The following is a 17,579-nucleotide window of genomic DNA, read 5'->3' as shown; positions in this document are numbered from 1 at the left end:
TGTGTGTGTGTGTGCACGCCATGGTATGTGGCAGGGGCATGCACGTGGAGATGCCGTGTGCTAAAAGCAGTGTGCCGAGCTGAGCTGAGCCGAGCGGGTCCGAGCCGAGGTGGGCCGTGGGGTGTGGCTGTGCTGTGATGCCAGGAGGGAGGAGGGAGGGGAGGGAGGCTGTGAGGAGGAGGGTTGGGGGTGTAGGCGTGGTCGGGGGACGGGTGGCGAGGGGAGTTCACTTACCAGAGATCTGCGGCTGGATGCCGGGCTGGTCGTTGGAGCTGAGCAGCTGGGCCTGGATGGTCTCAACCACACGCTTGAAACGTCGGCTGGGACCTGATGAGAAACCAGTGACACCTTGTTGTAACACACATTAGTCTATAAACCAGCAGCGGGGCAAGAAGTGGCAGGACAGAGAAGTATTCATTAATGCGTTCATTGTGTTACACTAACTGTGCATTCTCCACCTCTGTTGTAGAGATTTGGGAAAATGATGAGTCACACTGATGCAAACAGGTGCAACCTCCCTGCAGCTCCCCAGAAAACCTGACTTCACAAGACCCACTTTCTGGAAACTCAGCAGCTTAATGCAAAAACAAATGACTCCGTGGTCCATTAAGAGGACGATCGCAGGTCATTTCCATCCTGGAAAATCAAGTGGGGGAAAAAAAGCGGCACCCAGCTCTCCACATGGTGAGTAAAAGATTTAATGCACCGAATGTGTTGCTTGCTGCAACCTCTAATGCCACATGCTAAACAGAGAAACAATCCACAGCATCCACAACATGTAAACAAACAGGCTGCGTGGATGAATTTGCTGGTGATATGGAAGGTAGTGCAGTTACCAAACCAGTCTCGAAACCAGTGTGCATACAAATCAGGTGTGTGCATGTGATACAGGATTAGAACAGTGAGTGGTTGTCATGACGTTCTGTCCCACCATCATTTTTGGGTAAAAAAAAAAAAAAAAAAAAAGATTTTGACTCACATCTAGAAGATGAGATAAGTTTTATTGTATAAAACTTATTTTAACCAACCATTTATTACATGTGGTGTTATGAGCCCTAAAAGTTTACCCAGAATGCACTTTTTAAAGTTATCTCACGTGAATTATCAGAAAACAGAAAACACATCCAGGGTACCAATGCTTGTTTTAATGACTCTAATAAGCATTAAACTGGTGATGTTTGGCTACTTGCAGTTTGAAACTATAATACATCTCATGATATTGATGCTTAAAGTTGGTTATAGAAGATTAAAGCTTCAGAGTGTGACACCTGGAGGGGACGAAAAATTGAAAAATTGATTTGGTTGCAGTTTTAAGTCGAACTCAAATGTGTTATTCAGTCCTGAAAAGTTATGAGGGCTCAAAAATGCTGACAAAAGTTACGCAAATAAAAAAAAAAAAAGAAATTTCGACCCACATTCGTATCCTTTGAGGGACTGTAACTCTGTAAATATTCATAGTATGACAGTGGCTTTATTAAGTATATTAAAGTTGCTGTCCATAAAACAATCTGCTGATTCTGAGGTCAGGTGGGAACTTTTTTTCAGATTTGCTTGACTTTATATGTAATGACCCAGCTGCTTGTCTTCAAACACTGCTCTCATCTCCCTTCATCACCACTGAGGTGGATTAGACAAATCTGCAACGTGATATTAGCGTTTAATCGCGCTAACCTTGATACAGCCAGAATACCAGGATTATGTATGTGAACACAATCATAGTGAGGAAAATGTCACTTTGGTGGAGGTAATAACTTACAGGAGCCACAAATAGACTCTAAATCACTGGTTTAATTTATGTTAATGCATATAATCAGTTACAAGACACAACGCATGTTTACTTTTGTCCTAATCAGAAAAATAACTGCTATTTAAAGATGTTTGTGAATGTGAACTTAACTGAGCAGCACCTCACTAATTACACTGAAATATTCCCTGACAACGTTGGAGCAGTTCTTCAAGGTGAGGCTATTAAGTAGTCGGATGGATTGAAAAGAAAAAGGAGCGCGGTACTGAGCTGAGAAAGTTCTTGTTGGGCTCATTTTTATGCTACGTGGGGAGAAGATTAAACATTCATGATGTGGCCTTGTTCAGGCACCTCAACATTTCAGGGCTCTGCTCCTCATCACTGAATATTGTAGCTCTGCTCATTCATGTTTTATGCAGCGGCTCTTTTTATACTCGTGTTTACGCCCAGTTTCCCAAAAGTATGTGGACACCAGAACGTCCCACCTATACATCACTGTGTTTAATTAACATCAGTATTTGTCTATTAACAGTGAGATTATCATCTGACTGCATTCCTGCTGTCAGTGCTCTCATCAGTTCTGTTTTCAGCAGGTATATCTAAATGAAGACAAATAAACTCGTTTGAGTGTGTTAAAGATGTTTCACCGCAGAATCTGAAAAGCTTCTTTAGTTCTAACTGAGTCGTAGGGAGTTCCAGCATCTTGATCTGTGAGAAGGGTTTCTGTTTACTTCTGTCATCTTTAATGTGCAGCACACAGTCCAGGAGGGTCAGACTGTTCTACAGACTTTGATGTATTCTGTAAAGGCTTCCTGCGTTTTAATGCTGATCCAGATGTGATCCACGTACCTGCTCTCCACATCATCCATATTGTAGGCAGCGGTGAGTTCATGGCACAGCTGAGCTTCTGTCTGTACAAACCTCATTATATTGTCAGTAGGTGGCTGTCAGACGGAGGTGGAGCAGAGATCATATGTAGTTCTGTCCTGTAGCTGTATTGCTTCTTGGATGAAGAGTGAAGTTATGTTGTAGGTTACCATGGTTTCATCTGAGTCCAGCTTGATTTTTCTAACCTTGTCGATAAAATCCTTTCTGATGCTGTGTGGAGCAGAGATGATGGCGAGGCGTTTGGCAGAATGTTAAGTAACTGAGTTGATGCTACTGATGATGGGGTGAGCGAGATTACCTCATGGTGCACCATGGGATGTCCATGAGGGAAGGTGTGACCTCCTTGGATAAAAAATGATAACATAGTGGTTGACTTTGTGGCTTTCTTTTTCCAGCTTTTGTCGGCACTTTATCACCTTCTTCTTGTAGGTGGCTATAAGAGGACTGGTCACCTTGTCCTGGTAGTTTGCTGATTTTAGCACCACCGTGCATCTTTATTCATTGGCTGGCAGCTCAGTTTATTTTTAGTGATTCCAGTGGCTTTATTTTTTTTTAATGTTAAGGTTAGAAGATGGTACTTTCACACTGGTGAGGGCAGCAGACACCTTCAACCTGAGCTGTTCCACCTCTGTTTCTTGCCTCTTCCTCTTCTCTCAACCCTCCATATCCTCTCCTCATTTCTTTCTGTCAGTCTCCCTAACACTCTCCTGCTTTCTTCGCTCTCCTTCTGCTCCTCATCTCCTCATATTTGCTAAAGAGACAGAACAGCTCAGGTTGAAAGTGTCGGCTGCCCCATCAACTGCCATCCAACCTGACCATCCAAGAAAAGAAGGCACAGACATCACGGAAAAAAAACACCAAACATCACCATCCTGCTGGCTGATAAAGGGAGATGCACAGTGGTGTTAAATACAGCAGATTTCCAAAGTGAACATTCGTCTTTCAACTCCTTCTGAGACACTGAGGTGAGACCTTACTAGCAACCAACCAACTGGGAGGAGAAAAAACCCACTAACTGACCACTATATTACTGTTTGTACCCCGAGAAAGCCCCCTTGTATTTATGGCCACCCCAAGACACAAGGAATTAACTGATACATCATCGGTAGCATCAACTCATAACCTACAGTTATCCCTAACACTGCATCACATCAGAAACTCCAGGATTTTATCAACGATGTTTGATAAAACTATGGTAACCTGTGATTTTACTTCATCCTGAAAGCAGTAAAAACTGTACAGAAACTTGTGCTGCAGGACAGAACTCTGTCCAGCAGAACCAACCTCACCTCAGACCACATATGATCTCTGCTCCACCTCCGTCTGACAACCACCGACTGACAATATAATGAGGTTTGTACAGACAGAGGCTCAGCTGTGCCGTGAACTGTCTACAATACAGACACCTGGGTCAAAATCGAAACAAAGGAAGTAAAAAGCTTCACAGAACACACGAGCGCGGCAACATCAAGTTCACTCAGGGAGGAAACCGTTCGGTCTTCTTGGACTGTGTGGTTCACATTAAAGCTGACAGAAACTCCCACACTGATCAATATCTACAGGTTGATTCTCAGCACCAACTGGAGCACGAGCTGGAGGTTATCAGAATCATCAAAAACATGTTTTCACCCAAACCAGAGAGGGGGGGGGGGACGTTATGTTGCTGGAGGATCATCAGCAAACACCAGATCTCTTTGTACTTCAATGCAATGGTGCTAAACCTGAAGATTCTTAATTCATTATCATATGAATCATACAAAAGCAGCCGTTCCTCCTATATGACATGCTGGAAGCTGGACATTTTAGGCAGTTGTGCTTGATTAAAGAGCAATTTAACTGTAGGAATCATATGTAACCTGGACTTCTAAATTACATTATTTTATCCTTGATGCCATTTAACTAGCAGCGGAGCACTTACTTGATACAACTGTATGGACTGTGAGCTGTTTACCTGACAGCAGGGTGAAGGTGACGGAGTAGATGCCGTTCTCCTTGGTGGCGCTGGTGCTCTCGGTGTAGGTGATGTCCACCTGGAACTTCACCGGCTTCTGGAACACCGTCGGCCCGGCTGTGGACTTGTACTCGGCCCGGAAACTTGTCTGAGAGATGACGCTGTGGCTCAGACTGGGAATCTGGGAGAGAAAGTCTGAGTCAGCAGCAGCACAGACAAACAACCTCTGCATCGGCTGGATGTGAGAGGAAGAGATGGCAGCAGAAGGAGACGGTGTTTCGGACGTGTCGCATCTTAACACGTCGTGGCATTCTGCAGCGTCAGCGTCTGAGTCAACACTGACAACAGGCTGCGGCACACGATGCAACATGACTGAACACTCACCTCAAGTCCAACCTGCACCTGAACTGACGTCTTTAAACACGTGTGTCTGAGTTATTTCTGAATTTACTGTTCATGTTATTTTGTATTTGAAAGAAGAATTAGGATGTTTGGACTGACTGTGTTTTTAGCATTTAGCATCAAAGAACTGTTCAGTACCAGCGACTTGCTGAGATAATTTACCTGTTTTTAAATTTGTATTTTGAAAAAAAAAAAACTATTTTAATGCTCCAAAATGTTAGAATAAATAATGCAGCACTTAAATCTAATGCGAAGAAAATAATGTTACACCATCATAAAGTAGTGGTGCCAAACGCTAATTAGCTTAGCTTAGCTTAGCAGAGCAGCAGTTGATGTCATCACTGCAGCCTCGGATTTGAGAAGAATTTATGTGATTTTAATTCTTTAAACTAACCTTAAATCGTATATTTACAGTAGAGCCTGACTGAAATTAGCTCACTAACGAGCTAGCAGTTTAATTACACATTTCTGTGGCGTAATACTGACTAGATATGCACCAATATGGAAACTTTTTTTTACAGAACATACACCAGAAAAAAAAAAAAAAAAAACCTTGGGGTCATTTAGAAATCATTTAGTTTTTCTGTTGATTGCCATCCTCTCAGCACTGCCAGGACAGAAGGGAACGGTGGAGACTTACGGAGAGGAAGGCGTGGACGATGTCGGCCTTTATGGAGCTCAGAGGTTTGTCTCTGATCACAATGAAGATCTGCTCCTCCTTCTCCAGGTTGATGAAGTTCCCGAACCATGACTTCTTCGCCAGTCTGCAGAGGAGAGGAGAGCTGAGATCAGAAATGATGCTGGACACATGACACGACTCAGAACGGCTGCTTAAACTCACAACAATGTAAAGCTGAAGTTTGTCTAACTAGCATGCAAAAATGACATAAGCTTCAGTTTACTTCTGTTCTTTAGTGGATCTGAACAAACTTCCTGATATGACAGATGAGGAAGAAAGAGGAAATAATGTTGAGTGTCGTCCTCGTATATCCAAAGTAGAAGCAGCAGCAAAATAAAGTAGCATCATAAAGTTAGCTGTAGGAACTGTACCAACTGGATTTGATGCACATTTCTATTGTGTATAGTCGTGTTGCAAGAGGATCAGATCAATGTATTCACATCAATGGTACCTATTTTCAAGCACCTTCATGCTGGTTTGCATCAAAAAGGATTCATTTGTAAATCATAGTTTAACTTTAAATTATGTTGTACCAAACTTGAGAACTAAAATCGATTAAATTAAAATTTACACCATTTATTAGAACCAGAAACTGTTAAAGGAGAAAGAATTGTCAGTAACCCTGATTTTCAGATAGTCCTTGAACTATGTTATGAGCCATTCAATCAAGACAATTAAACAAATCTAAGCTTGAAGTTTTAGTTTTTTCAATAAAATCAATTTATTCTACATGTCTCAAAATAAATAAATGCTAAAAATAACCCTTTCTGCTCTGATCAAATTCTAAAACTGAGAGATCAGTAGTGAATTGGCTGCAACCACCAATCACAAGACAAACAGTGAGAGAGCATTTGGTTGAACCTCAGGCAGTGTTTCCTCAGAGAGGAGGCAAGTGTGGAATCAAATTCAGAATGTAAGTATTAACGTATCTACAGTAAACAGCTATGTTTTATAAGTATATGTAGCACCTGTGGACACTTGGAAAAATGTTGTACATGTTGATTTCAGATTTTTCAAACTTTGTAAAATAAATAATCAAAGAAATCCACCTTCTGTTTTCTTCTTCTTCTTTTAATGATTTATGGCATTATAACTTCATCGTACTGCACTGAAGACATTTTGAGTTCTCTCTCCTTCTAGCCATGATTGTCCTGTTTCCACAGAGGTGCAGGACTTTATACTGAAGTGGAAAAATGAGTCCACGGTGAGTAAAACTGCTTGGTGCTGTGGGTTAAATCTGGATTCACACCTACTTTTGCTGAACTTTGCTTAGAACTAATCTCAGATTAAATTAATCTTTGTTGCTGTAACCCAACATTAGTGTCGTAATGTTTGGGCTGAAGCACCTTTTATTTTTTAGGAGGATCTCCTAATTCAGGAACTACTTTTAATGTGAGGATTTATTTCCACAGTTTGCCGAAATTGAGCAGAAAAGTTACTCTACATTAATAAAACTGCATCACACTATACGCATATACTACGTTAAACTCGAGCGAAACTTGAGCGAAAAAACAAATATTATTTGTTGGGGACTATTTTCTGAGGCAGGTTAATCCACATTTGGCTCTAGTGAGGGCTTTTGGCAGCAGGATTGAACTAAGGTAGAGTTTTTCCAAATTAATGGTATTATTTTCAGTCAAATTTCTATATTTAAACGACATATCAATACATTCTCTAATTTACTTTAAAATAAATAAAACTATTTACGGCATAATAAAAGCTACCAGATTCAAATTCTTCAAACTGCTTAAAGCTTGCAAACCTAAAAATCTCCCCACATGACAGTTTCCATCACTGATGTTTAATTAATTGACATGTAGAAATCAGCTTTCACTTTGACATGAAAGACATTGTTTTTTTTTTTTTTTTTTTCTGGTAAATTCTTGTTTAAATAAACTGACTTACTGTATTAGATGTTGGGTGAAAATAAAACGTGTTTTCATACAAAAATGTCCACAAAGCAGCTGCTGAGGTGTGATGCTGCGTTACTCACTCTGGAGAGGAGTCTGGGGTGAGGCTGGACATGTCCTCCTGGGTGGGAACTGTGGATGCAAAAAGGTCAAAGGTCACGATCGTGTAGGATTCTGTTCCAAACTATGAGATTCTTCTGTCTTGTTCGTCCACTGTGAGAATATTTGGCCTCTTTTTGTCTTTGTTTAGTTTGTCTGGAGGGTTTTATGGCGCCGTCAAAGCAGCTGCGGGAGCTCTACCCCAAACTAAAGCAGAAAAGGGTGAAACGGTCAATTTTGCGCGCTCAGTAATGAGGCAGTAATCGTCTTTATGACGTGGCCGCAGGCTGCAGACGCTGCTGATAAAGTTGGCAGCAGGTGAAGCGAAGCTGAATGCAGCCATTAAGAGCGCAGAGATGATTTGTACTTATTCCCCTGAGCTACGAGAATGCAGCTCGGTGCATAAACACACTCCGCTGAATCGATTATCATACAGATAAGAATGAGACGATATCATAAAAATCTGACCTGAATAAATCAGAAACGCCTCCCGTTCCCTCCTCCTGGGGCTCAACAGTACATCGCTTCAACATGTAGCGATGTGCGCAACAGTCACGTTACAGGATAAATTCACTCACACACATCGTTCTACAACTTGTTTTGCTGCTTGATACATAAAGAAAACTCGCATGGTTCTCATTTTCCAGAACTAATACACAAGAGAAGTCTGTCTGATAGAAGATCATTTATTCTGATTTAAGGCTTCTCGGATACGCTGAGATTTAGTTTTTTGCATTTTTTTATTCACAAAAGATGTTTATTGACATGCAGGCTCTGTGTGATCAACAGGAAAACACTGAAAAGGAAGATTTGGTTACAAAAATACGTATTTGACTGTTTAAATCAGCACCACAAGCTGGAGAGCAGATATGAATAAGATGAAAAATTGGAAAATATATGAGAAAAGTTCCAAAAGCAAACAAAAAACGACTATTTGTGTTGTAGATTCATCTTTTGATTATTTTCTTAATTTTCTTGTTAGTTGTTGGTCTGTCAACATGTCAGTGTTTCCCAAACCAAAGATGACAAATGTCCCAAAGATATTCAGTTCACTGTTATAAAGGAGAAAAGAAACCAGCAAAATATTAAAATTTAAGAAGCTAAATTCAGAGAACTTTATATTTTTTTCCAAACCGATTAAAAAGAAGTTAAAATATTTAAAATATTTACATTTAAGAAGCCGCAATAAGAAAATCTACTCAAACTGATTAATCTGTTATTCAAGTAGTTAATTATTAATTTAACAGTTGACAACTAACTGATTAATAAATGCAGCTCTAGTTTTAAATGTTTTTTTTCAGCTTGTTTTAAAACAATTTTGAAAAACGTTCTTCTTCTTCACTCTGCTAAAAAATCAGCCCAATCATTCAGGGGTGATGAACTTTCCCAGAGGAACATCTTACTGCTCAAAGTTTGATCTTCTTTAACTCAGAAGGCAAAATTGTGATTCTCATTTTAGCCTTTTGATTTTGTCTGATATGTTTTTAGTATTTTTCTCCTTAAATTCACAAACAGAAACAGGTGAGACAGGAGGAGGATTTGAGACTTAAAGGAGAAACTTTCCCAAACTAATATGTAACTCAGTACAGTTGTTATTATGCTTGTATTAGTTCAGGGTGAAGGCAGGGGACACCCTGGACCTTCTTGCTGCGAGGCAGCGATGCTAACCACTGATCCACCTTGCAGCCTGTCCCAGGAATATATCAGACAAAAATCTAACTAAACTGAGCCTGTAATGAGAATCACAATTTTTCCTCCCAAGCTTTGAGCAGTAACACTTTCCTCTGAGCTTCCAAGTAGAGTTACTGAAGTCATCTGCTTAAAATCCCTGTATTGTTTAATGTCACATAAAAACCAGATGTTCCAGTCTGTCCCAGCGTCCTGCAGATGTCCTCACCTTGCATTTTCCTGCGGTGGAAGCGCGGCGACCCCAGGAAGCTGTTCTTGATGGAGTTGAGCCGCGTCCTCCAGGGCATCCCGCCGATAGACGGGCTGGGCGGCGGTGTCGGGCTGGGCGTGCCGGCCGGGCTGTCCTTGGGCGTGTGCACCGGGGTGCCCTTGGGGGTGGGGAGGGGGCTCCCTCTGGGGGAGGGGTGGGGGGTCACCTGCGTGATGGGGACACATTTGCCGTTGTGGTCAGGGTGGAGGTGGTGCCGGCGGAGCGGCGACATGGGAGGCACCGGGGAGAGGGGGATGGACAGCTTGGGGGGGACGGTGAGGGGAGGGTGGCGCCTCACCCGGGGGCTGTTGGGGATGCAGGGGGCCAGGGGCTGGCAGGGAGTGGTGGGCTCAGATTTGGGGGTGGAGGGGGTCTGGGCGGTGTTGGGGAGCGGGTTGGACCTGGTGGTCTGCAGGGGCTTCTCGGACACTTTGGGCTTGGCAGGGAGGGTCTGCGTGCGGGGGTGCATGAGGGGGGAGCCCATCTTTGGATGGAAGGAGTTGGGGGTCCGCGGCCCCACCCCGTTGAGGCGGACCTCGGGGGAGTGGGTGGGGCTGCAGTTGGGGGACTGACAGAGGTCTGGGGACTGAGGCGGGATGAAAAACCGCCGGTGGGGCTGCGATTGGTCGAGCAGCGTTACACATGACAGCAGGTTCAGCCAATGAGACAGCAGAGGAACACATGAACCCACAGAGGTTCATTCCCATGACAGAAAAAGCACACCAGGAAATAAAAAAGGAGCGCGGCAGATGTGTGGAGAGGTGGAGCAGGCAGGGAGTGGTGAGAGTGCAAGAAAGAAAGAAAAACAGAACATGCGATTAGCACAGTGATTAGCCAATCAGGAGGCAGCAGTGGAGCATTCATGAGGCAGTAACAGCAGGGATGCACCGAGATCCAAACACCGACCACAGCTGGGTTCAATCAGTCTGATTCCACAAATAAAGTATTCTGTCACTTTTCATTTTGCACTAAAATATTGTTTGTTTCTGTCTGACAGCTAATTTCAGTGGAAATTTAGATTTTTTTAATAAACTTCTTTACTTAGCTGAACTAAAAAAATATTCAAAAACTACTACCAAGTACAGTATGTCAGGATGCAAAATAAAAATGCCCAGAACATTATCTAATATAAAAATGTACTAAGCTCTGCTGAGCGGGGTAACATCTCAGTGGCTGTCATGTGTGACATCATGATTAAACTATTTAAAGTGGGGTAAAGCTAACAGAGGCACAAGTTAAGACGTAAGAATCACAAGACAGTGAAATACATCAAAAAGTCCATTTACTTATTTATAATGAATAATGATCAATACTGGGAGGGACATATTAAGTGGGTGTTTGGGCATTAATCACTGAATTTCCTGCATTCTGGTAAATCACCAATTTGTGTCTTTTCTGCATCAGTTTATGGTGGAAATATTGTAGTTTATGTTTAGGGACACACAGAATTCAGGCATCAGATGACAAATCAGAATATAATGGAATATATATATGGATCTAATTACAGTTATGGATTTAATTACAGTCCCTACAATGGATTCAGAGCTCATAATTCCTATTTTGAGAGTAAAAAATATCACTTTTTCATCAGAGGCCTTGTTTAATCTGTTGTAACATTACAGCATTTTCCTGCTTCTTGTGTGTTTTTATTGGGAGCCATGTTCTAAATACTGAAGGGGACATGTTCCCTGAATCGACACTGAAATCTACACCTACGGTAACAGAATATTTATCTATTTAAGTTTTCTAATATTAGCCATCTAGACAAACCAGAACAAGCAGGATCCCCCAAATGGGCTCAAGTGAACATTGGGGAGTTTTATTGCCTAAATTCAAGCTTATATTGAAAAGTATAGAAGCAAGTTTCCATAACTTCCAGTCTGATGCTCCTTTAACATATCTCCCTGATATTTGAGAAAAGCATCCTTTGCATCTGATAATGAACCCATGATCAACTAATCAATCACATCCAGCAGACTGACAGACAACTCTCTCTACATTCCCTGAAAATGAGGATTTTAGTCGACAGAATGTATTCACGATACATCGGTGCATCCCGAATAACCAGCAAATGACCCAACTTGAAGGCTAACAGATTTAGCTTCACCCTCCACCTGGGAAAGCGGCCAGAGAGCATGCTCAGTGCTGACGCACAATGCTGTGGGATGAATGAGCAGATCGCTGCTGAGAGCAGTGAGAAGTAAAACAAAGAGGCCGGAGAACCCGACTGAGCCGTCAGTCTGTTCTTAGAGCAGCTTTAGGAAGAAGTGTGAAGACTGATGAGCATGAAGTGATGCTCTGATGTTTAGGAGTTTAACTCTGGAGTCACAAACTCGTCATCTCATCAGGGGCCTCATGCAAGAACTGCTCCAGTGAAGATTTGTTTTAAACTGAATCAACCCTCAGAACCCTAAAACCTGTTGGCTGGTGAGAAGACAATGATAGCTTTTTTTTATTTTAATAAACAAAAGCGCCAAATTAACGATAATAGCATTTTAAGCCACAAACTGTAAAAGCTGAGAGAATCATTAGACTCATAACCTTCTGATGGTTCTTGAACTAATCATGTGTGATGTGTGGTTCCATTAATCCAAAATTTAACAAATCTGAGCTTAAACTTCTAATATTTCATCAATATTGCTTCATTCTAAATTTTGTATTTTAAAAAAATACACCAAAAATAAACCATTTGCAGTAAACTGATTCTGTAAATAACGCAAAATTCTGCAGTTCTCAGCTCAACTAAGATATCAAGATTTACTAGGCTGTGACCAACAGCTGTATGACAAAAATTCTGCGAGATTTTGGGTGAATTGCAGGCTGTTTTCACAGAGCAAAGAGGAGTATTGAGACTAAATTAAAAATGTAAGAAGTAAAATATCTACAGTATGTAGAGCTACAATTCTTCTTGCATTGATAACACAAGAAATATATTTATTTTCCTTTTTTTTTGTTGCAATTTATATCATTATAACTGTGTCAGACTGTACATTTCTGAGTTCTCTCTACTCCTAGTCATGGTTGTTCTGCTTCCATTGAGGTGCAGGACTTTATATTACAGTGAAAAATGAGCCCACGGTAAAAATGTGACAGGAGAAAAAAAAAAAGGCACCCAGAACCCAGAAACTGCTTGGAGTTCAGAGGGTTAACAAATCTTGTTACACTGACCAATTTTTTTCACAGTAAGAATTTTCTCTTATGTACAATTCTATTCATGTCATATTACAACTTTCTGTCTCAGGAGGAAAACGTGATTTTCACATTTATTTCACCTCCAGGATGCGCTGACATAGGAACACCTCTGAAAATAATCATTTGGATCACAGAAACACCAAAAACTCACACCAAACTGTTCATCCTGTACCATATTGTTCAGGGTGAATAATATGTCATAGCACTAGTTAATGAACCAGTAGAAACTAGTAATGGAGTTTTGGAATTTTATCAGATTTCTTTTGATCTCTTTTGCAGGAATCTACTAAATTCAAATAAAAATGACATGGCTAAAGAATGAGAAGATGTCATTTTAAGATCCTTTAAGTAATTTTGTGTAAAAAAAACAAACGTCTGACACAAAAAAGGAGATAATCTTTAACATTCTGTTCTTTCTTCCATCTACTCTCAAACATCTCTCACAGTTTTCTGCTTCTAACTCCATGTCGGTGCGACTCTACTTCTGGCTTTGTGATGTCTGAATACAACTACAGACACTGTTACATATGTTATATTTCTCACAGCTGGTTTCTGAGGTTCTTCTTTTTACCTTTGGTTGACATTTACTGAGTGAAAACGTCCACCAATGGAGTGGAATATGGAGTCTTTTATGGCGGTTTGGGGGTGTCGGACGTGACCTTTCTATCCTGTGAATCCAGCATACTGGGTATTTCACCTACAGAGGACTTGGTGAATCCGCTTTGTCACACTTGTACGAGCTTAAAATAAGTAAAAGAGGTGTTCTTGCATGAGGCCGGATGACTTTCGTTCGTTAGCTTCATATAGAAACAGGAAGTAAAGACTAAAATCTGCCGTCTCTTCAGTTTGCAGCCTGATAAGCAGAATATAGCACTGAAGAATTAAACAAAGACAAGAGCTTCTGTGTGCCTTTGCATGATAGAAGATGTTTGATGATACACACTTGGCGTCCTTGCTGAGGGTTAGTTTTAAAAAATGCATGGCTTTACGGAAACAAAAGCAGCACAGGGAGGCTGCGGGCTGATTTGCACAGTTAACCTCCTGCTTCGTCTCTGCAGCAGCAGTTTTACGGGCCGGAGTGATGGATCGATTCTTCCGCTAATCTGCAGCTGCATGAGAATCTGCTCCGTATGGACATTAATCACCGGATCTCATCTGGAGTTTGGCCTCCGATAGATCCGGTGCCGCTTCATCTCAAGCTCTGCGCGGCGTACAGTAACAGAAAAACAGCCTGAAGTCGTGGAAGTCAATAACGTGATCGAGCAGGAATCTGATCTGAACGTTTCTCTCTACTGTACGTCAAACAGGCTCATGATGAAGTCCACAGTGATGCGAGCTGCTGATGACGAGTGTGTGAGCGTAACAGCATGCCAGCAGAGCCAGCCAGCCAGGTGCATCGTGGGAAACCAGTCAGTGCGTGGAAGGGACGGACACTCACCCTGGGACTGCTGAGAGGACTGGTGGACAGACCGGAGGACGCTCCGCTGATCGACCGCGACCTGAACACAAAGTAAAGTCAACATTCAGACAGCGAACAAGAAGCTGGACGACACACAACAACACACACACACACACGACGTAAAGATAAGAGTGGTGAACCTTGTTGTGCAGCTGTTTTAGAAATCCAGCTTCTTTTATACTTTGTAAGTCTGTCCTTCAGCAGAACGCCGCCCGTTTCCTTTTAATCCTCCCTCAGTTTTATTCTGTGGTTTTTACAAAAGCTGCTAAACCCTCCCTGTTATGTCAGACATACTTTATGTTTTTAGTGAATAAAACTCACTTTCCTGACATAAAAAAAGAGGAACTCAATAGCTCAGTTGTGCAGCAGCTTATTATGAACCACAGTTACATTTGTATGTTAAACTTCTGAACCCCAAAACCTTCCTCCAGGCATTTATATTACCAAAATTACACAATTTATTAGCCAGAAACCGCAAAAACAGAAAGATTTCTTTACTGAATTTTAAGCTTTTCGACAGTCATTGAATGTGTCACGTGTAAAGTGCAGTTCCACCAGGAAAACTGAACAAATCTACACTTAACACTGGGATATTTCATCAAAAATCATTTCATTATACATTTTATTATGGAAATAAACCATCTGCAGTCAACAGATTCTGTAAAAACTACACCTAAGCTCAACCAAGATGCCACAATTTACTCAGCTATGTTATATGATAACAGTTCTGTGAGTTTTCAGGTAAACTGCAGGTTGTTTTTAAACAGCAGAGACGTGTAAAGTATAAAAAAGGTATGCATAAAATATCTGTTGTATGTAGAAAAAACTATTCCAACTACGAAGCCAACCAACAGTGACAAAAAAGGTTTTTAGTTGAACTGCAGACCGTGTTTCCACAGAGCAGAGAGGAGACGACAAAAGAGAGCAAAATAAAACACACTGGACCAATAAAATAACGTCACATGGCTCAAACACTGTAAACGGAGGAGCAAGTTGTTGGAGGATACATTCAGCACGGTGAAACATCTTTATAGAGATGATGTGCAGAGGAGAGTAAAAATACTGAGTTTGTAGAGGTTGTAAAAAGTGTTAAAATATCTAAAGCATGTGGAGCCGTTATTTTGTTCTAATATTAGTAAAATAACAGCTAAAGCTCCAAAGTGCCAACACAAGTATATAAAAGCACATTTATCGAAGGACTTCCTCTGACTTGTAGGAGCAAAGCTTGACTTATAGGCCAGTGTTGAATCTACGCAGTTCAGGTTTTTCTGAGCTAATTGAAGTTTGTTTGCTGCTCTGACAAATGCAAAAGAAAAAGATGTAACAGCCTTTAAAATGTTAAACTGATAATAATATACTACTTTATTCTTAATTACACTGCTTCAGCTGATGAATATTAATTAGTATTATTGAGGGAAATCGGAGATAATTCTGTGCTGCAGACATCGATAATCTTCTTAATCAACTTACCAAACCTCTGCACACTATTCAAGTCTAAATGCATTTGATAAGTAGAACTTATTTTCCAGTTTGTGGGTAAAGTTGAAGGATTTTTACTTCTATTTTGAATCATTATCTGCCTCCATGTCGCTAAAAAGTGCATCACAATCAATCTACAAGGCGTCCTCTCTATTGTCTTTTGTTTATTTGTTGATCAGGACACTACAGATACAGTCACTGCTAACTGCCACTGACCAGTCTGTAGATTGAACTGGGAGCTCTGTATCAGGACGTTAGCGGCATCGTGGCTAACCCCTCTGGCTAACAAAAGTCATGAGGAACAGTGTGCAACATCTGGCAACAGTCGGAGTGATTTCTGCTTGTTGAAATATCAACAAGATCCCGAGTTAATGTCAGAATGTATAAATAGTTCAGACATCACACACACTGAGCCGTAGTTTCACTGCAAAATTCATCAGCGCTGTTTCTCTTCTCTTCGTCAGCTTTTCCATTTTTCATCTACGTGTCATTAACTTTTCATATCTCCCTCCTTCTCTTTCTCGCTGTTGCCCGAATGTCGTCACACACCAACACACACTCTCACCACAAAAAAAAACAAAAAAAACAACATAAAAAAACCCGCACAGCCCTGCTGATGTCTTTGAAGACTTTGGGATTTAATTGTCCATAGACAATTTGGCTTTGTTGGAATTGAAAAACGAAAACAGTAAATCATAATTAAATATGCTTGAAGACACACGCACACACACACACACACACACACACACACACACATAAAGGAGAGGAAACATCAGATGCTTTAAAATGAGCTTTCACAGCTGTTTTGTCATCATGAGACAATAGTTTCACCTCCCAATCATGACATTAATGCCGGTAGTTTTGTTCCCTCTAATATTATTCTCATTATTACTTTTATTCCTGATTTGCTTTTGTTATAAAAGTGGGATTTGTGCTTATCTGAGCATCTTCAGGACACAAATTAATGCAAGAAAAGGTTAAAATAGAAAGACAATACATACGTCATCCAAGCCTAAACCACAGTTAAACTACACAGTGAACTTCTCCTCTTATTATCATTATTACTGTGAGATACATTAAAAGGGAAGTAGCAGCAGAGAAAGTCGAGCAGGTCTGTGAACCGAGTCGACACACTGAGGAGCTCCAGCGAAACATCACTGCAGGATGCATAAACTGTTTGACTTGTTTTTATCATATTTTACTCTGAGGAAGTCCCTGAAGGAACACTTGTAGCTCGTACCTGCTGATAACTGGTGGATGGAAACCTGCAGCGCACAGTTAGGAAAACACACAATCCTCTCTCTTATTACTTTCTTACTTTAGAGCAACAGAGTCGACTTCATTTGCTGTTGGTAGTGTTTTAATGTTATGTTAGTCTTCTTTCTTTAGCTGCCTGATTAAAAAAAACTGCACATTTCACTGTAATTACTGTAGTAATTACTAAAGTTAACATTAGCAAGTCATTCAAATTCTATTGCAGCTTCTACTTTAGTTGTTTTTTTAGTGGAGTCCATTTGCTGCTCAATATCTTGAGATCTGGACTTGAAGTTCTTCTTTAATTTGATTTGAAACTTGCCAGGCCAGAGCTTCTTCATGTTACTGTAAACAACTTGCAGTTGTCCTCTCTGTTGTAGAAATTCTGGGAAATGAAGACTCCCACAAAACAGCTCTAAATTACAATTTATGTCAAAAATCTAGTTTTTTTTTACATTATTATTATTGTTATTACAACATTTAAATGTACAATGGCCTTAAAAAAAACTTCATTTAAATCAGCATAATATTGCAATATTTGGGGGAAAAAAAGAAGTATATTAAGGATTAAAAAGTGGTAAAT

General features: G+C 40.7%; 1 protein-coding gene across 2 annotated transcripts in view; it reads right to left on the bottom strand.

Annotated features, from left to right (window-relative positions):
• Positions 1–17,579, bottom strand: part of LOC103359678 (serine/threonine-protein kinase BRSK2-like) — a 182,710-nt gene that overhangs the window by 16,202 nt on the left and 148,929 nt on the right. For both annotated transcript variants that reach the window (XM_008285148.1, XM_008285149.1), the window contains exons 13-18: positions 14,243–14,303; positions 9,571–9,778; positions 7,658–7,706; positions 5,626–5,749; positions 4,584–4,764; positions 235–327 (exon numbers count right to left, since the gene is read on the bottom strand). In XM_008285148.1, coding sequence (XP_008283370.1) covers positions 235–327; positions 4,584–4,764; positions 5,626–5,749; positions 7,658–7,706; positions 9,571–9,778; positions 14,243–14,303 — 716 coding nt within the window. The remainder of the gene's footprint in view (positions 1–234; positions 328–4,583; positions 4,765–5,625; positions 5,750–7,657; positions 7,707–9,570; positions 9,779–14,242; positions 14,304–17,579) is intronic.

The sequence above is a fragment of the Stegastes partitus genome, unplaced genomic scaffold (genome assembly GCF_000690725.1).
Source record: "Stegastes partitus isolate 25-593 unplaced genomic scaffold, Stegastes_partitus-1.0.2 Scaffold388, whole genome shotgun sequence".
Lineage (NCBI taxonomy): Eukaryota > Metazoa > Chordata > Actinopteri > Pomacentridae > Stegastes > Stegastes partitus.
The sequence above is the reverse complement of the archived record's forward strand: the minus strand, read 5'-3'. Positions and strand labels throughout refer to the sequence as shown.